The sequence below is a fragment of the Pleurodeles waltl genome, chromosome 11 (genome assembly GCF_031143425.1).
Source record: "Pleurodeles waltl isolate 20211129_DDA chromosome 11, aPleWal1.hap1.20221129, whole genome shotgun sequence".
NCBI classification, from domain to species: domain Eukaryota; kingdom Metazoa; phylum Chordata; class Amphibia; order Caudata; family Salamandridae; genus Pleurodeles; species Pleurodeles waltl.
In genome coordinates, this window is record NC_090450.1 from 745,451,361 (window position 1) to 745,472,375 (window position 21,015).

The window sequence follows — 21,015 nt, forward strand, 5'->3', positions numbered from 1 at the left end:
TTGTCTGCCTTCTTTCCCAATTCTTGGGGAGAGGTCAGATCAGAGTCCACGAAGTACTGGTGCAACAAATCAGACACACAATTATTAAGAATATGCTCTCTCAGGATTAAGTTATACAGGCTGTCATAATCAGTAACTTTACTGCCATGTAACCACCCCTCCAAGGCCTTCACTGCCTGGTCAATGAAATCAACCCAGTCTTGTGAAGACTCCTTTTTGGTCTCTCTGAACTTTATCCTGTACTGTTCAGTGGTTAAGCCATAACCATCCAGGAGTGCATTCTTAAGAACTTGGAAATTATTGGCATCATTTTCTTTCACAGTAAGGAGCCTATCCCTACCTTTTCCACTAAATGATAGCCATAGGATAGCAGCCCACTGCTTTTGAGGGACATCCTGTACAACACAGGCCCTCTCAAGTGCAGCAAACCACTTGTTAATGTCATCCCCCTCCTTATAAGGGGGAACTATCTTGTGCAGATTCCTGGAATCATGCTCTTTTGCAGGATGACTATGGGGAATACTGCTGCTGCCACCATGGGTATCTAAACCCAACTTCTGTCTTTCCTTCTCTAATTCTAAAGACTGTCTATCCAAATCCAGCTGTTGCTTCTTGAGCTTCAGTCTGGTTTGTTCCACCCTCAACTTATTGAGTTCCCTTTCTAACAATCTGTCATCAGGGTGGGTGGGAGGGACATTTCTAGATACAGAGGTATGATGGGAATGAACAGAAGGAGACCTGTCCCTTACAGAGGGCACCCTAACAGCTTGGCTAACAGTATAATGTGAGAGCACACCATCAGTATGGTGTGATTCAACCTCTGTACCAACTATGCTAGACTGTCTAGTAATGGGCAGGCTGAGAAGTTTCTTTCCTGAATCTTTTCCTGGGGGAGTCCCTGGATCAGATTGAGAACCATTAGCTACTTTTTCACCAGATTGGGCACTTATGGCCTTATCCTGTACTCTAAGCATGTTAATTAACAGTTCTAAGGAAGGATTCTTCCCTACACTCAAACCTCTCTCTATGCAGAGACTCCTTGCTCCTTTCCAGCTAAGGTGATCATATGCAAGTTTGGACAGTTCAACCTTTTTTCCTGTGCCAGACATTTTTTTTTTTGAGAGAGTTTAAGTGATAGAAAAAGAGAAAAAAGTTTTCAGAACTTTTTGGAAAGACAGAAAAAAACTTTTTAAACTTTTAAGAACTTTTTGAAAGTTTAGAAGTACTTTTCAGCACTTAGAAAAGAGTGAAAAGAGGAAATGCAAAACTTTTTGGCTATGTGTATATACACTGACCTTGTTTTGTATATTTTTCTCTTATGAAAATTACAATGACAAGAGTGGTAAGTAGTCTCAAGCACTTATCCCACCACTGCACAACCAATGTAGGAGGCCGGACTGGCTTGTAGTGAGTACCAAGGGGTACTTGCACCTTGCACCAGGCCCAGTTATCCCTTATTAGTGTATAGGGTGTCTAGCAGCTTAGGCTGATAGATAATGGTAGCTTAGCAGAGCAGCTTAGGCTGAACTAGGAGACGTGTGAAGCTACTACAGTACCACTTAGTGTCATATGCACAATATCATAAGAAAACACAATACACAGTTATACTAAAAATAAAGGTACTTTATTTTTATGACAATATGCCAAAGTATCTTAGAGTGTACCCTCAGTGAGAGGATAGGAAATATACACAAGATATATATACACAATAGCAAAAATATGCAGTATAGTCTTAGAAAACAGTGCAAACAATGTATAGTTACAATAGGATGCAATGGGGAAACATAGGGATAGGGGCTACACAAACCATATACTCCAAAAGTGGAATGCGAACCACGAATGGACCCCAAACCTATGTGACCTTGTAGAGGGTCGCTGGGACTATTAGAAAATAGTGAGAGTTAGAAAAATAACCCTCCCAAGACCCTGAAAAGTGAGTGCAAAGTGCACTAAAGTTCCCCTAAGGACAAAAGAGTCGTGTTAGAGGAATAATGCAGGAAAGACACAAACCAGCAATGCAACAACTGTGGATTTCCAATCTAGGGTACCTGTGGAACAAGGGGACCAAGTCCAAAAGTCACAAGCAAGTCGGAGATGGGCAGATGCCCAGGAAATGCCAGCTGCGGGTGCAAAGAAGCTTCGACTGGACAGAAGAAGCTGAGGTTTCTGCAGGAACGAAAAGGGCTAGAGACTTCCCCTTTGGTGAACGGATCCCACTCGCCTTGGAGAGTCGTACAGAAGTGTTTTCCCGCCGGAAGGACGCCAACAAGCCTTGCTACACGCAAATCGTGCGTTTGGCGTTTTTGGACGCTGCTGGGGCCCAGGAAGGACCAGGAGGTCGCAAATTGGACCTGCAGAGAGAGGGGATGTCGAGCAAGACAAAGAGCCCTCACTGAAGCAGGTAGCACCCGGAGAAGTGCCAGAAACAGGCACTACGAGGATGCGTGAAATGGTGCTCGCCGAAGTTGCACAAAGGAGTCCCACGTCGCCGGAGATCAACTTAGAAAGTCGTGCAATGCAGGTTAGAGTGCCGTGGACCCAGGCTTGGCTGTGCACGAAGGATTTCTGCCGGAAGTGCACAGGGGCCGGAGTAGCTGCAAAGTCGCGGTTCCCAGCAATGCAGCCCAGCGAGGTGAGGCAAGGACTTACCTCCACCAAACTTGGGCTGAAGAGTCACTGGACTGTGGGGGTCACTTGGACAGAGTTGCTGGATTCGAGGGACCTCGCTCGTCGTGCTGAGAGGAGACCCAAGGGACCGGTAATGCAGCTTTTTGGTGCCTGCGGTTGCAGGGGGAAGATTCCGTCGACCCACGGGAGATTTCTTCGGAGCTTCTGGTGCAGAGAGGAGGCAGGCTACCCCCACAGCATGCACAAGCAGGAAAACAGTCGAGAAGGCGGCAGGATCAGCGTTACAGAGTTGCAGTAGTCGTCTTTGCTACTATGTTGCAGGTTTGCAGGCTTCCAGCGCGGTCAGCGGTCGTTTCCTTATCAGAAGGTGAAGAGAGAGATGCAGAGGAACTCGGCTGAGCTCATGCATTCGTTATCTAAAGTTTCCCCAGAGACAGAGACCCTAAATAGCCAGAAAAGAGGGTTTGGCTACATAGGAGAGAGGAAAGGCTACTAACACCTGAAGGAGCCTATCAGCAGGAGTCTCTGACGTCACCTGGTGGCACTGGCCACTCAGAGCAGTCCAGTGTGCCAGCAGCACCTCTGTTTCCAAGATGGCAGAGGTCTGGAGCACACTGGAGGAGCTCTGGACACCTCCCAGGGGAGGTGCAGGTCAGGGGAGTGGTCACTCCCCTTTCCTTTGTCCAGTTTCGCGCCAGAGCAGGGGCTAAGGGGTCCCTGAACCGGTGTAGACTGGCTTATGCAGAATTGGGCACATCTGTGCCCAACAAAGCATTTCCAGAGGCTGGGGGAGGCTACTCCTCCCCTGCCTTCACACCATTTTCCAAAGGGAGAGGGTGTCACACCCTCTCTCAGAGGAAGTTCTTTGTTCTGCCATCCTGGGCCAGGCCTGGCTGGACCCCAGGAGGGCAGCTGCCTGTCTGAGGGGTTGGCAGCAGCAGCAGCTGCAGAGAAACCCCAGGAAGGGCAGTCTGGCAGTACCAGGGTCTGTGCTACAGACCACTGGGATCATGGAATTGTACCAACAATGCCAGGATGGCATAGAGGGGGCAATTCCATGATCATAGACATGTTACATGGCCATATTCGGAGTTACCATGGTGAAGCTACATATAGGTAGTGACCTATATGTAGTGCACGCGTGTAATGGTGTCCCCGCACTCACAAAGTTCAGTGAATTGGCTCTGAACAATGTGGGGGCACCTTGGCTAGTGCCAGGGTGCCCTCACACTAAGTAACTTTGCACCTAACCTTTACCAGGTAAAGGTTCGACATATAGGTGACTTATAAGTTACTTAAGTGCAGTGTAAAATGGCTGTGAAATAACGTGGACGTTTATTTCACTCAGGCTGCAGTGGCAGGCCTGTGTAAGAATTGTCAGAGCTCCTTATGGGTGGCAAAAGAAATGCTGCAGCCCATAGGGATCTCCTGGAACCCCAATACCCTGGGTACCTCAGTACCATATACTAGGGAATTATAAGGGTGTTCCAGTAAGCCAATGTAAATTGGTAAAAAATGGTCACTAGCCTGTCAGTGACAATTTGGAAAGAAATGAGAGATCATAATCACTGAGGTTCTGATTAGCAGAGCCTCAGTGAGACAGTTAGTCACTACACAGGTAACACATTCAGGCACACTTATGAGCACTGGGGCCCTGGATTACCAGGGTCCCAGTGACACATACAACTAAAACAACATATATACAGTGAAAAATGGGGGTAACATGCCAGGCAAGATGGTACTTTCCTACAATGGTAGTCTGCTGTCTCCAGCAGGCCACCATCCCCGTGAGTGCCTAGACTCGCTATGGGGTCGCAAACTGCGACCCACCTCATAAATATTTATGAGGTGGGTATTTGCGACCCCATAGCGAGTCACAGAAGGTGTCTGAGACACCTTTCTGCATCGCGAATTGCGAGTTGCAATTTGCGAGTCGCTTTGACTCGCAAATTGCAAGTCGCAATTTGTCACTTACCTTGCCTTGCCTTATAGAGGTTTTTGTTGAATAATTTTGCGTTGTATGCTACAAACCCTTCCACAAGCATTCCACAAGCATTTCTAGTTCTTTACACTAAAATAACTTGTGCATTCTTTTCTTGCACGGTTCTCCCTTTAGCTTGCCATGATGAAACTGAATTGTGTGACTGTTCAGCTCCTGCATAGTGTGCTCTCATGAGGAACAGGGTCAAGACTGATTTGCATATGGCTGGGTCTAAACTGGGGTGGCATGGTGAGCAAAAGAACGATGGATTAAACCCAGATCTGTGACTGGGGGTGAATGTTTGATTGGTTCCGCCTTCCGTCCATCATTTGTGTTTTGCTTTGCTTTTGCCGCCATAAGTTCACCGGGTATGCCCAGACGTGGGTCTCAGGCTCACTATGCCACTGAATTCAAGCTAGCCTGGCTGATGAAGGGTGAAACCCTGAAACCGGTCCCAGGATGCTTGTTTCCGGTCCAGGGAGGACCTGGACTGGCAGTTCGGGCTGGACTGTTGCCATGTGGAACAGGGTCAAGACTGATTTGCATATGGCTGGGTCTAAACTGGGGTGGCATGGTGAGCAAAAGAATGATGGATTAAACCCAGATCTGTGATTGGGGGTGAATGTTTGATTGGTTCTGCATTCCGTCCATCATTCCCGGGCTCACTATGCCACTGGATTCAAGCTAGCCTGGCTGATGGAGGATGAAACCGGTCCAAGGATGCTTGTTTTTTGGTCCAGGAAGGACCTGGCCTGGCAGTTCAGGCTGGACTGTTCCCATGAGGAACAGGGTCAAGACTGATTTGCATATGGCTGGGTCTAAACTGGGGTGGCATGGTGAGCAAAAGAACGATGGATTAAACCCAGATCTGTGACTGGGGGTGAATGTTTGATTGGTTCCGCATTCCGTCCATCATTTGTGTTTTGCTTAGTGTGCTCTCCATGCCTGTGCTCAGGGTGTGGTGTATTACTTCCTAGAATTTATGTAATTAATCATTAGTCACTGCCAGTTTGACATTACCAATTTACAACTCTGTACCATTCAAAAGTAAAGGTGCGTTTACAGAGCAATATACTGCCACCTCCCAGGGGCGTAACAAAGACCTCTGCAGGGCTGATGGCCCAACCCTCCAGGGGCTCCCAAACCGTTCAGGTGGACCTCATTTCACCCCAGGGCAGGGAATATCTGTGAGAAATGGGATACTCCTCACATTCTGCAGGGGAGCCACATCATTTTACGTTATGCCACTGCCACATGAGGCTGCAAACCTCACAATACTTCACCTACAATGTTCAGAAATACATTAACAACTTAGAGTCCTAGAATATCACATGGGTGGGAGATTGGGTGGCAATTTAGAATTTCTAAATATACGCATAAATGTATACTTTCCGTATTTCACAAGAGGTAGCTACATGAATCCCGTGGTTTCACGTTTGTGATTCTGAGAACTTGCAAGGACAAGCGACGGTGATTTATGTCAGAAGGGGCACTTTAGCTTCCTTAATGGTAGAATGTCTCATGAAAGTACGACACAAACTACCCCTCGTACTCCTGACTTTAATAGGTTGTATCCTGCACAATGAGTAATGTTTTAATTATCATAAAGTTTGGAACTAAGTTTATCCCGCAAAATCACTATTTTCCCAAAAACAATTCTCTTACAATGTTGCCTCTATTAATGGGAGGTGGCGAGCCTGGTTTAGGCTGAAAAGCCAGGCACCATTCCTATGTTGGCTAATGTGGTGGTTCTAAGTTGCGCCCCTTGACAAGAATGCTGCCGAGTGTGTGATTATTGTATTCGAGGCTTAATATAAGTTATTATGTGAAACAGTTGCCAATGAAATGCAGGAGATGATCCAGATACCTGGAGCTGTTGGTTGAAATATGCAATGGAGGCCTATTCACAAAGTCATTACATAAATTTAGTATGCAATGAAACAACCTGGACACTGATCCTGGACAGTATGAGAAATAATTTCATTGAAATGACAACAGGGTGGTGACAAACTGTTACTCCAACTCTATAATCAATTATTATTTAGCTGTTTAGTTTGAGACTTGAGGAAGGGCAGTACTATTGTCTCAAAGAAAATTCTAATTTCTATAGATGTATTCCATTGGGGAAAAATTAGGACACATGTTGGAAAGTAGATCTCAATGCAGAGGAAAGAACATTCTGACCAAACTTATCCTATTTTGTCACACAATTAGCTAAAAAATAGACCGGACCTGGTATTAAATTACATAATTTTGTATATAATTGATACCAACCCGATATCATCTAATTTAGAATAGAATTAATCAGAGCTCGTGATGTATTGTTATCTGTTGTCTTGCATTTATTTTTTGTGATTATGTATACATAAACATACAAAATGCCATAATTAATGTTTAAAAAAATGGATCAATATGCAAAAGATTCTTTCATTATACAATTTCATCACACAACTCACCTATGGAAAATTAATTGCACTAAAAACACATAAAATCACCAATTCAAGCATAACAACAGGAACACTCGAATAATTAGATCTAGTGAAGGGAAAATTCAAGAACTCATGTGGTCTCTTACTTGGCCTTTCTTTCATAATGCAGAGGGACCGAACCTCCACTTCCAAGTGGAGGACAAAGATCACCCTGCAGGTGGGTGCAGTGAGTGGCTGCCCATGCCTGGAGGGCAATGTTTGCAGAGTCCATGGTTCCCCCCTTCCTGCCCTTGCTGGGATCACCTTCTAGGTGTCAGTGGTGGCGCACTGACGTTTCCCCAAATCTTTGAGGTGCACAGTCAGTGTGCCTCCTGATGGTCCATAACACACAGGCAAAGTGTTTCTATCATTTGGTCCCAGTCAAATGTTTGGTCACAGGAAAAGGTTCTCTAATTTGCCTGGGAACAAGGCCCCAAGCCTTTGTGGGAACAACTAATTAGGATAGTACCTGTACTACATGTGTGTGTGCGTGCTATCTGTATTACACAAGGGACCGCACAAGCGTCTATGTGATTCATAAGTGCCCTCGGGGCACACAAAGTGAGTGCAGACACCCGTTGCATCCCCAGGGACCTCATATATATGGGCCCCAGTTGCCAAATTTATATCACAAACTTACGCTTCTTACTATCTGCCGGTCTTGAACAGTGAAAATATACAACAGAATACTGCCCTCAATAGGTGGACATTCTCTCTTATGCCGACCGACAGCTCAGTGAGGCATGTGCTGTTGGTTAAAGGTTTCCACTGACAGAGACAGTGAATGATCTGCTGTCAGAAACATCACACTTTCCCAGATTAACTAGAGCATAGAAACGGCAAATTTGTCAGATGAAGCCTCTGATGCTCTTTGGTAAAAAAAAAAAAAAAAAAACTTATGTACCAAATGAGGCCCTCAGTTTCTCTATTAATTGACTTGCTTACACATTTTCATACAGCACTCAGACAACATCTAGACCCATCCATGAACATAAAGCAGCTTCTTCAGTGAAGGATGGAGAGGTTTCATTCCAATGGAACTTTCATAATAATAAGAGAGAAAAAAGAGAGTTTTTTGGTACACTTACCTGCACCTCACAACAGAGCTGTTGGTGTTAAAGGTTGGTCCTTGGATAGTGAAGTCTGTGCCCCCCAGGAGGGTTCCTGAGTAAGGGGAGATCTCCACACAGAAATTACTGTAATCATAACAGCAAGTCCCCAGGCCTTTACAGGTCACAAGACAGGAACAGTTTGTAAGCTTAACTCCACAGAGGTCTGAGCAGGATTCAGGTGCACCTAAAAATATAGTACCACAATTCTTTTAGTATTTTTTCCATTAATAATATATCATCTAAATATCCACTTGATTTTTCTTTGGCTGCTAGGTTAGTCCTCAATAATGCTAGGTTTTCAACATATTTTCTGATACTTTAACTACATATCACAGGACGAAAGTGGCTTAAAAAGTCTGAATGTTACCCATTTCTCCTTATTGACTTTGCTTCAAACAATGAAACATATCTTTCTTGAGTTTCTGGACCTGGTATAGATCAGAGTGGAGGGAATACTCTGCTACAATCGTGATGGATATTGTGCCCACCATATTACAATACCCATAGGATATATTGGGATCATAATATGGCAGATGGGATATCTGTCACATTTGTAATGAAGTAACCCCCAATATCTAAATCAGACCCTCTGTCATTTTTCATCACATTTCCATTGTATTTAGCACAAGCCTGTGACAATGCATGTGATGAATGCTTTCTGCTCTGCGAGATGTATTGTTTACAAGAAAGGACTTGGAGCCATCCACTGCTACCATTCATTGGCTTCATTGTCACTCTTTTTTGCTGATTGGCTATCTCACGGCAGCCGTCAATTCCTTTCCTTTCTGTGGATTTTTCCCATGCACAAGATTCAATTTAATGAGTGCCCGTCTGCTGCTCGCACTGTGATTGAGGTACTATTTCTTCTTTCCCCTTCCAGGCCCCCCTCGTGTGTGGTGCTTCTTTCCCTCCAACCCACCCCTTCTCCATGTTGCTGCCTCCCTTCTATGGCTCCCTGTTAATTCCCTCCACCACCCTCATTTTGCTTTCCCCATATCCCACCTCCTCCTGCTATCCGTTAGTGCTGCTTCCTTCCATTCCACCATACTTCCCTTGTGTTGCTTCCCCCCATTGCTGCTGCTCCTCCTCTGCATCTCTCATGTATTTCTACCCTTTCACTGGCTTTGTTGCTCCTACCAATCTACTCCCCCACACCTTTCAAAAGGTTTTGGAAAATATCTGGCTTAGTAGGCAAGACATTACATTTAAAATGCTTCATACCACATTTTTCCAATTAAAAAATGCCCAAAATAATGCAAGTTATTATTACCAAATGCTTGATACTCAACCTAACCACCTAAGTAACGGGTAGGCTCTAAACCTTCTTTAAGTTTAAGAGATCTCACAGTGATGGCGCATACGCTGTCTCAGATGAGACCAAAAGTTGCATATTTACAGCACAAAAATAAGGCTTCTGAAACCTGCAAACTTCGAAGACACACAAAGCAGGCCTGAGAAGCATCTACACACCTAAAAGATGGAGAGGAATCTTATGCACCTTCATCTTGTTTAAACACAGAAACAGGGTGCCTGAGGCACACACACACACCCTAAAAATACAAAATGAGACAAGGACTCTGATACCTACCCACACCTATAACCAAGGACACTGCAATTATGCGGTTATGCAGCTGTGGCATTTTCTGCACAACTGTGGATTTGACACATTAGCAATCATCTGCTGAATAATCTGGTGACTGTATTTAAAAAATCTTTTAGCTCTAAAAGAAGAAAAGTTACTAAATATGCGGTGACTAGCTTTGCTGCACACTGAAAGGTCCATTGTAATGGCCAACTGATCACCTTTTTGTTGCTTATTGCTGTTTTTGGCTGGTAAACTGGCAGTACTGGTAGTATTAACGCTGAATTTTATTAATTAATATTCATGTATTCTGAGTGTTGAATTTGCATAGAAAATAAATTAACTTAAAAAAAAAAATGCACGCATTTGAAGTTGCGCCCACCTGAGTGGCCGCCACTCTTCACGAAGTGTACTCATTAACGTGAAATGTTGAGCTTAAGTTTGCTTAATGTAGTAATATATCATATTAAGGGTTATGTATTATGTATTAGCTTTATTAATTGTAGGCCTTAACTTAGTGAGGTATTGGGTCTAGGTGCAGGGCCTCATGTCAAGCTGCATTTTCTTAGGTGACTTATAAAATGGCTACTTAGAAAATTAAATTGTGATTTTCCACTGTGCTGACCAAGTGCTCATAGCTGAAACACTTTCTCATGAGAACTGCTTGCTAGAAGATGTTGTACTAGCTAGGGATACAATGTTTAATGTAGTGTTTGTAGAGCGGCCTTCCCAGGAGAAGACAATGGATTCTCTGGCTGGAGTATAAGCTGATACAATATTGTTACCTGACAAGCCTAATGATGGGAACAGGAGAAGAGGAGCCAATCATTGACATGTGAACCATATACTAGAAAACTTTTAGATTTGGGGTTTTATTTTCATTGGACTGAATGTAAACATACAATTCTTTGACCAATAAGGACATGGGAAGTAGTTTTAGAATCTCTAACTTAGCCAGACTGCACCGAGAGGAGAGAGACCACTTTCCAATTATTGTTTTCCGAACTGCATGAAGAGACTTTGCTTTTCCTGAACTTTAATACAGAATCCTGATGTCTTGCAGACCAGACTGATGTCCAATTGACGAAGACTGTCACAGCTTGCTGAACCATACTGAGGCAAAGTATAAGACTATGTTAATGATTGTTATGTCTACTTGCTTTTGTTTCTAGGTACCAACCACTATTTTTATAGAGGCATAGTTAGATGTTTTCCAAATTTGTGTGACTAAATTGTTTTGTATCAAGTTTAAACATGCTATTCTAATCTGATGTTAGTTAACGTTTTCACTGATGAGTCGCTACCCGTAATAACAGCTGATGTCTTTTCTTTGTTGAATCTAAATGCACATCATTTCGTTTGCGCAGTCATTCTTGTTATTAATTTGTACTGTAACTTTAGAATATGTAGTGGCTCAAGTTTTAGATTAGATTGCGGTTCTTTAGGTGCTGTGGTCAGCCAGTATTGTTTCTGTATGTGTATCACTTGATTTTGAGACTAAGTTACGTGACATTAGCATTGTCACTATAGGGACATAAACATTCTAACTTTTACAGAAAGGTGTGGTTATTCATGGCTGCGAGGTCATGGCGTGTGGAAATTACTGACTCCTGTTGATTATTGATGTCATTGATTGTTGTTGCTATTGATTTGTATTGCTATGGGTTATATGGTGGGAACTACTCACAGCCCAGTCAAAGGGTCTATCGGCCTATATGCTTCCCCTTGTAAGTTCACTTAATAAGGTCCGGCACGCTAACAGAGGTGGTAGCAGAGATTGATGGTTTGTTTCAAGAGCCCATTATAAAGGCCCAGTACATAGTTTGGCTCCTTAAGAGCCCATCATAAAGTTCAGAGATAGGTAGTAGAGTATTTGGTTCCACACATAGTAAGCGAGGAAAAACAGGTGGTCTCAGAGATGGTAGTGGTGTAAGGGTAATATCCTACGAAGAGCAAAGAAATTCGCAGATTTGATGAAATTTGGATATTTCTCTGATTAGTTGATACAAAGGGGGGAGAAAATGTGCCCTAAGTACTTAAAATGACTTTCCCAGAACCTTGGAGCTTGCCAATGATTGTTTGAGGATGTTCTTGCCGTTCTAGTGACAGTGTGAATTAAGTAGATTTTGCGCTTGCGCAGCTTATGCAAATCACAGGTGAATTGTGATGTTTGTGAGGGTTTAGGGAGTTTGCGTACTCCAAATGAAGTTGTAGAAGGAGTGTGCGCACTCATAAGTATAAGAGTAGGGAAGTCGTCGAACTTCACATGTGTGGTGCTTTGTGCTAAAACAACTTGTCCACATGGTTGTTGGTATACTGACCCTCCATGTTCTAAGACTCCGGAGTATATTGAAAAAGTGTATGTGACATTTGGGTTTTTGTTGTAATTTGTCTTGTTTAATAGGTCAATCGGGCATGGTCGACTAGTCAGAGTGTTAGTCAAAGTTAGCAAAATAATTTTTGACTGAGATCTGGTGAATCCTATGTGCACCAGGACAGACCCACTGATCAGTTGAGAGTGAAATTTGTGGGTCGAATTTTGCTTGCAAATCAGGGAAACTGAGAAAGAAGGGGTAGCTGCTAGAGTGAAACGCCGTAAGTGAACAATCACTAAAGTTTCTGAAACATTATGTTACCTTAGCTGTAGTAAACAGACAAATTGGGTTTTGTTTTTGTTTAGTGCTCGCAATAATTTTGCATTTGTTTTGTGTGTTCGAGTTCGGGAGGACAAGCCACAAGACTTTGTCAGCCGCAGTACGTGTGAGTGTGATGTCAGTGGAGCCGCGCTCTGATAGGTTGGTTAGTGAGAAGGGTTGCACACGGATTTGAAGCCAACCAGGAAGTGCAATTGGTTGAAAAGGTGAGTGAAGAGAATTCTGACATTAAAAGCCACTTCCTGATTTGATTTAGAAAAACATAAAGGTCGCAAAAATAAAAAGTTTCATAGCTTTAAAGAGTGCTTAGAGGGGAGAGACGTACATTACTAGTATAGGGGATACTGCACAGCCAAAAGGAACACCAGCTTACATTGTAATCAAAGAAAAGGTGCTGCACCATGTCTTTGGCTGAAGCAGTGGTGGGAAGTGACAGAGAAAGATGGGAGTTTAGTGTTTCCTGCCCACAGAGCATTTAATTTGAGGAGCTTAGAGAATGTGAGGAGAGTGCTGTATGATCTGAAACCCCCTCCGAGACCAGCACAGTTCGAGGCATTAGCAATCTGGGAATTAGTAGCTAGACAGCAACAGCAACATAAATTTGAGAGGAGGATGAGTAAGGCAGAGAAGACAGTAGCGGAGACGAGATGGGACATTGATTAGAGATTTTGGAGAACCAAAACTTTACGGGGAATGAAGTTGTTTCCAGCGATTACACAGGACAGCGAGAGAGAAGGAAGGAAAGCCACCAGAAAGACAAACAGAAGCCCTTTCGAGAGTAGGGACTGGAGATCAAAGGAGTCTAGGAGATCTTTAACACTTCAGGAAGAGTCAGATAGCAATTAGTTCATTTTTCAGTTTTTGAGAAATCGGCCCCCACCATATGCAGTACAAGAGAGTGGTCCGAGCACCAGTGCAAACCCTTCAGCTCTGACACAGGTTAACATGACTACGAGTCCAGTGTAGATTAATTCTAGCATGACACAGAGCCCAATGCAGAGAAGTCTTAATGCCCCTATTACTCCAGTAGCATAAACCCAGGTGCCACAGCCAAATGGCCCGTGAAGTTACCCTGATGTACCCACTGTGGAAGCTGCCACAAACTTAATAGTGTATGCAGGACAGGTTTTTCCCCGAAACCGAAATTGGTTCAGACAGAGCCAACTCCACTTTTACTGCCTCAAGTGCAGTCACCAGCAATGCCAAAGTACACTTTGATAACAGGGACACAGTCAGAGATGTCTATACTGATGAGCCAGAATACGGGAAAAATGCACCCACAGAACTTACGTATCAGACCAAGCCCACCATTGTACCTGTCACCATTGGCCCAGTTGTACCTTTGTTTACTCAAGAGAATAACAGTGCAAAGGGACAGGGAGTCCTGAGTCAAAATTCAATGAGGGGGGGAGTCAATGAGAATACCAGAGTAGTCTCTCCTGAGGGACAGACCTTTGATGGTACAAGATCACTGCTAGACCTTAGCCCATTCGGAGGTGCTCCGGATACCGTAGCAGGGTCAAACGTTAGTCAGAGCATGAAATTACTGTCACTGCATTCTCCAAATGTAGTTGTCAACTGATGCCACATGCCCAGGCCAACAACATTTTGTTGCAAGGTTTGACTGCCCAGTAACTGACAGAATGGCTAGACAAGCTGAATACCCCCACAGAGGAGAGGAGTACTTGAACTACACAAGACTAGGAATGGAAGCGGGCAAGCTCTTTGAAGGGACTAGGAGTGTGAACAGACTTGAATCCAAGACATGAGCAGAATGGAGATATTTGTGCCCGAAAATTACGAGGGACTTGAGCAATGTGCATCAGAGGCTAGCAGATTTGGCAGAGAAGTACAGCATAGAAATAGAAAAAACAAAACACTTGAAAAGGAGTTACAGGTTAGATTTTGACACAAACGATTTTGAGCACATGAGATCTGCAGGAATGAAAGCACACCTTAGGGAGTTACTCCAAAGTGCCTAGACATGGGGAGCACTAGACAAGTAGGAAGACGGATGGGTAAAGAAAAGAGATAAAAGGAAAAGAGATTCTGCTGAACTGACTGCAAATGTGCAGCAGGGCCAGGATCTGGTAAAATTTTTCCCAATGATAGAGATTCCAGAAGGGAATTTTGTACATGTCCCATGGAGCAGAGATGGCATTTTGTCGTTTACAAATGACTATCCCGAGAGAGAAACCAGTAGAATGGTACCAGCAGACAGACAGGTTTGTGAAACTTGCAAAATGCCTGTGTGCGATAGTAGTTCCAGCTGATTTATGGATGGGGTGCAAGACGACTATAGATTGGTGGACAAAAGAACCAGAGAGACATCTGAATACGGGTGCACCATCTCCTGAGGTAAAGAAATATTATTACAAAGTGATCGAATTTTTTAAAATGCAAATTTCACCCAAAAACATTGACTGGCAGAGAATAGACAGGACAGCTCAGGAAGCGAAAGAGTTGATACAGGTGTATTCCGAAAGATTGTTGGAGGCGTTTAAGCATTACAGTGGTATAGAAACGATCGAGCTGAAAGATATGGTTCATTTTGTGTTCAGATTTGTGGAAGGATTGAGACCTGAAATCAGCCAGATGATTAAGAGCCATTTGATTTGCTGGCAAGCAAAGCCGATTGATGAGGTATTGCAGTATGCAAAGTACTGTAGTGACGAAAATGAGCTGAAGCAGAGAAAGTTGAAAGAGAAGGCGATGGTGATGCAGACTAAAGCAGCACAAACAGGGATGTAGGGAAATTTTCCACAGAAGAAGCAACAACCACAGCAGGGAAATGTGGTATTTCAAAATCAGATGAGAGGTAGAGGTCGCGGAGGAATTGGTAATGGAAACTGTAGTCCTGACTTGGTTACTGTAGTCGTTCAGAATGATGTGCAGAGATTGTTGCCTTGTCACGCTTGCGGAGCGGTCGGACATTGGAAGCGGGAGTGTCCGATGATGGTACAGGAAGGTGTTGTTCAGCAAACAGGTGACATCAACTCGTTCAAAAACATGAGAGGACCGAGAATGAGAGGTCATAATCCAAAATTCATAATAATGCAAATCAAATGCAAACTTTTCAACCTATGTAGCAGGTGTAAATGCCACATACACAAATGACACAGTTGCAGCCAATGCAACAGCAGGTTCAAATGGTACCTAGACAGCAAATTCAGGTACATCAAGCCCCAGTGGAACAGCAGCAGGTGATGCTTCCTCAACAGGTCACAGTGAGAACTGCAGAAGTTTTGAACTTGCCCCTTTCAGGAAAGACATTCCAGATTGTAGGAGTAGCAAATCAATATTTGACCAATCCAATCACAGAACCAGTCCAGGTTAAAATTGGCAACTTTGAATGATTGCACAAATTCGTAGTCTGTGACTCAAGCCCGGTATCCCTACTGGGGGAGAGACTTGCTGTGTAAAACCAGGTGCTCGATTACTTGTTCAAATGACGGAGTCGAGATATAGACGAACAGTGATGATGAGGATGATCCAGCTCCAGAGGCGGAATGTGAGACTATAAATGAGGATTGATTTCTTTCAAGTATTCACAGTGAAGGAGCTTCCTCCTGATTTACCCAGAATGGTTGAAGAAAGTGTGGGATCTGACAGGGAAAGAGATTGGCCTGATGAAAGGAGTTGAGACAGTTTATGTTCCTGTAAAGCCAAATGCAATTTTCCCTCAGATTTCCCAGTACCACATGCCACAGGACATCCTTATGAAGGTTGCTCACATAATTGCAGAATTTGTAAACTAAGGGGTCTTGAAAGAAGTGTTGAGCAGCCCATGTAATTCACCGATAATGGGATTGAAAATGCCCTGTGAAAAAGTTTGAATTGTCCAGGACCTGAGGAAAATAAATTACATTGAGATCAAATGTTGCCCCAATGTGCGAAATCCAGCTGTGATACTGTTTCAGATTCCATGTGATGCTGAGTAGTTCACCATCCTAGACTTGTCACAAGCCTTCTTTTCTGTGTCTTTTCATGAGGATAGTCATTTTCTCTTTTGTTTCAAATTTTTAGTTCAAGTTTACTGTTGGTGTAGAATTCCTCAAGGATTTTCAGAATCACCTTCCATATTCAATCAGATTTTGGAAAATAATCTGGAGTCATTGGAATTGCCTTTCCAATCAACCTTGGTACAGTACATTGATGATTTGCTGGTTGCATCTAAATCGAAGTAAGAGTACAAGTATGACACAAATGCCTTACTGAACCATTTGGGAAAGAATGGCCATAAAGTGTCCCCACTTAAATTACAATACTGTGAAAAAGAAGTGAAATACTTGAGTCACCAGATTGAGAAGGGATCAAGAAAAATATCCATAGAAAGGGTCACAGCCATACTGCAGATGAGTCCCCCAGCCACCCAGAGAGATGTCAGGATGTTTTTAGGGATAGTAGGCTACTGTTGCCAATGGATTAAAAAAATTTCAGTCATTTCAAAACCATTGCAGAAGCTGACTCTTAAAGAAGTCACTGATTCCCCTACTATTAGATCAGGCTTGCATGAAAGCGTTTTCTGAGTTGAGAGAGAGTTTGTGTAAAGCTCCGGCTTTAGGTATGCCTGACTACACTAAGTCCTTCACGTTGTTTTGTCATGAGCGTGATGCATGTTCTTTGTCTATCTTGACGCAGGTCCATGGAGGTGTAAACTGCCCGGTAGCATATTTTTCAGCTACTTTGGACCCGGTCGCAGCAGCTTTACCAGGCTGTTTGCGTGCAGTTGCAGCAGTTGGACAGAGCCTTGCACAGTGTGAAGGCTTTATGATGGGACATCCTTTGACAATTATGGTCCCTCACTCCATTGAGATTTTACTTACAATAACAAAACCCAGTACTTAACAGGTGCCCGATTCACTCGCTACGAGACAAGCATTTTAGGGTCACCTAATGTGTTGTTGAAAAGATGTACAGTGCTTAACCCGGCAACTTTACTCCCAAATGAAAATGTTGAAATTGAAAACTTGGAAGACATTGAGCATGATTGTCTTGAAGTAACTGAACGGTGCACAAAACTAAGACCTGATATTAGAGACACCCCAAATTATCTTTGTCAGTGGTTCCTGTCTAATGGGCTATACAGAAACACTGAGAGCAGGATATGCCGTGTGCACAATTTCTGGTATACTGGAAGCGTCCTAGCTTCAAAGAGTATACTCTGCTCAAGTAGCGGAACTTATAGCCCTCACGAGAGCATGCCATGTTTCTGCTCAGCTTAAAGTTACCATACATAGTGATACCCAGTATGGATTTGGAATAGTGCAAGACTTTGGCCAGCTGTGGTCACAGAGAGGTTTCATGACCTCTTCTGGTTCACCAGTGAGAAATGGTGAGAGATTGCAGGAGTTGTTGTAAGCTATCCAAATGCCTGAAAAGATTGCTGTGGTGAAATGCAGTGCACATTTGAAATCACAAGATTTTGTGTCAATGGGAAATGGATATGCGGATCAAGTTGCAAGGTTTTGCACATTGAACTGTATATCTTCAAGGATAAGTGGGAACTGTCACCCGCAGAAGATGAAACGCATCCAAGTTATGCCTTACATGTGATCAATACATTGGAAGAATTGAGAACACTGCAAAATAATATTGACAGGGAAGAAAAAATGGTCATGGAGCAAAATGAATTGTGTACAGTGACAGGATGAGTTGTGGGTTTCAGAAGAGTGTCAATTGGTTTTGCTGAACAGTTTGTTGACTGAAATGGCTAGGTATTATCATGCTCAAGCACATGTTGGGAGGGATGCCATGACTAGCCTCTTTAAACAAAATTGGTTTAATCTGAGATTTAGACAAGTTGCTAAAACAGTTGGCCATTGGTGCATCATTTGTCAACTAATGAGCATGGAAAAAGAGACAGTGGTTAATTTAGGCCACATTGGAAGAGCAGGAGGTCTATTCAGCAGAATGCAGATGGATTTTATTGAGATGCCTGTGTGTGGAGGTTTGAGATATGTGTTGGTGATTGTATGCATCTTTATTCATTGGATCGAAGCGTACCCTACACGAAGAAATGACAGCCTCACAGTAGCCAAACTACTGCTTAGGGAACTGATACCATGTTTCGGGTTTCCAATCTCTTTAGAATCAGATAGAGGAAGTCATTTCAACAATGAAGTAGTGAAATTACTATGTGCAGCTTTAAACGCTGAGCAGAAGTTGCATTGTAGTTACCGCCCTGAAGCATCAGGACTAGTGGAACAGATGAATGGTACCTTGAAATCAAGAATGGGGAAAATGTGTGGGTCCACAAATTTGAAATGGCCTGACTCACTGCCTTTAGTTCTGATGACAATGAGAAACACACCTGACAGGAAGACAGGATTGGCACCGCATGAGATCCTCATGGGCAGAGCAATGAGGTTGCCAGCAGTTCCTGCAAATGCTTTTGTGAACATAACAGATGATATGGTGTTGGACTACTGCAAAGGTCTGGCTGATGTGGTTCACTCTTAATCTCAGCAGGTGGAAGCCACCACACTGCCACCGATCCACCATCCAGGACACAACCTGAGGGCTAGTGAATGGGTTGAGGTAAAAAAACATGTGAGGAAGATGTGTTTGGAAACTCAGTGGAAAGGCCCTTTCCGGGATGTTCTGATCACTACCACAGCTGTGAAGTACGTTGGAGTTCAGAACTGGATACAGGCCAGCCACATGAGAAAAGTAGCATGTCCTCTGGACGATGAAGAGGAGTTGTTGAGAGTACCAATAATGACCAGAAAAAGCTCAGAGCTGGACAGAGAAGAACGAGGAACTGAGACCGGATCTGAGCAAGTTGAGAACGGTTCAGTCACTCCTGTGAGAGACAAAGGAGAAGATCTGCAGGCGAGTGACAGTGAGCCAATCTCAATTGATGCAGCAGGAGAGTCTAGTCAGAGGACGTCTCTCCCAGAAGTGGACAATTCTGAGAGACAAACAGAGCAAATGCCAGACCCCAAGGGGGAAAGAGTTGAGGCGGATCAAAGCCAATGTGGTTTGAGCCCTCCTGAACCAGTTGCAGGTCCATCAAGAGAGAGTCCTGCAGAGCAAAAAGAAGTCTTGAGTTCAACACTGAAAAGAGCATTAACCAAGGATTCCCTGAAAGGAGACAAGTGGCTGGAGCCACAAGCAAAGAGGCAGGAAGCCATTGTTGTGACAACAATCAAGGAAGAAATAGATAGGACAAGAAAGAAGACTTAAGTGAAGAAGAATTAAATGGAGATCGAAAGTTGAAAATAAAGAGAATAGCAAGACGAAGGTACGCAGGTCCTGAGTGGGCGTATACAACAACAAGTGAATGGCAAAGAGAATTTTTGTCTTTTTGTTTTGCTCAAGACATTCCAGGTCAATATTTTGGCACTTGAAGGAAATCATGGAACTGAACTATTGAGACAAATTGAGAAAAAGTACAAAGAAAAGAGGCTAATGAAAGTAACCAGAAAATACTTTGATAACCTGATTTTTCTGTGTAGTCATTTTAGCTATACTTTTATACGCGTTATTTGAGCAAACTAGGCCTGCCCCTGTGCACTTAAACCTAGATATATTTTATTTAGCTTTGTTATATTATTTTATCATTAGCCACATTGGCGGTCTTGTTTTATTTTCTCTATCTAGTTGTTCTTCACCTAGGTCAGCACTGCGTTCTTAAACAAGACGTTTCTTTCACTCTGCGCTTTTCTCAAGGCTGCAGTAACATAGGTTGCTGACAAAAGTGGTATGCGTTGTCTCCAATGTTCACAGAAACATACATACTCTTATGTGGTCATCCTTTCTTAGAACATCAGATGTTTTATTATTAAAACACTACTTTGACCCATGTACGTTAGAGGGAGATTCCAGCCAGATGACCATGACTGAGTGCTGATTGCGGATCGCTTTGCTACAGCTGCTTATGTAGACTACAGGCCTCTTGCTCAGGTATGAGGGATGATGTCTTCCCAGGGGGAACCTAAAAGGCAGAATTAGAGCTTAACATGATGTGCTCTAACATAGCTTAGGTAGGAACTATACCTACAAACATTAGTGACAGTATGGCAGCGTTATTCTTGTATTTTACTCTCTTTGTCACAGTTTTAATCTTATTGTGCTTCATCGTCCTAGTTATTGTGTGAGAGAACAGGGCTGATTGCAGAGGCCCCCTAACTTTTTGCCCCCATTTTCCACTTTTTGCTGGTGTTTTCCTGACTCTGATGGTGCCCTGGGTACTGCTAACCAGTCCTAGGGCCTGTGCTCTGTGTAAAATCAGTATACAAATAAGTCTAATTATAATTGGCTAAGTCAACCTACCTATAAGTCCCTAGTATATGGTAGGGCATGGCGGTTTAGGGACCCCAGCATAGGTAGTGCCCCCATAGGTGCACTCCTGAGGTGCCCAGTGTCATTTTAAAGGCAGGCCTGCCTTGCTGGCTGCTTTTAAATTAAGGTTACATGCAAATTCGACTTTGGAATTAAAAGTAGTTCCAAAGTCTTAAACGACCTTATTTTTACATATAAGTCACCCCTAAGGTATGCCCTATGTGCCCCTAGGGCTGGGTGCCATGTAACTATAAGCAGAGACCTTATAAAAATAGTTTTAAAGCCCTGGTGAGGTAAAACAGCC

At 43.4% G+C, this 21,015-nt stretch overlaps 1 protein-coding gene across 3 annotated transcripts in view; it reads right to left on the reverse strand.

Annotated features, from left to right (window-relative positions):
• The window catches only part of LOC138266092 (uncharacterized), an 896,417-nt gene that overhangs the window by 744,199 nt on the left and 131,203 nt on the right, over positions 1–21,015 (reverse strand). For all 3 annotated transcript variants that reach the window (XM_069214468.1, XM_069214470.1, XM_069214469.1), the window contains exon 2: positions 8,166–8,373. In XM_069214468.1, the coding sequence (XP_069070569.1) occupies positions 8,166–8,373 (208 nt within the window). The remainder of the gene's footprint in view (positions 1–8,165; positions 8,374–21,015) is intronic.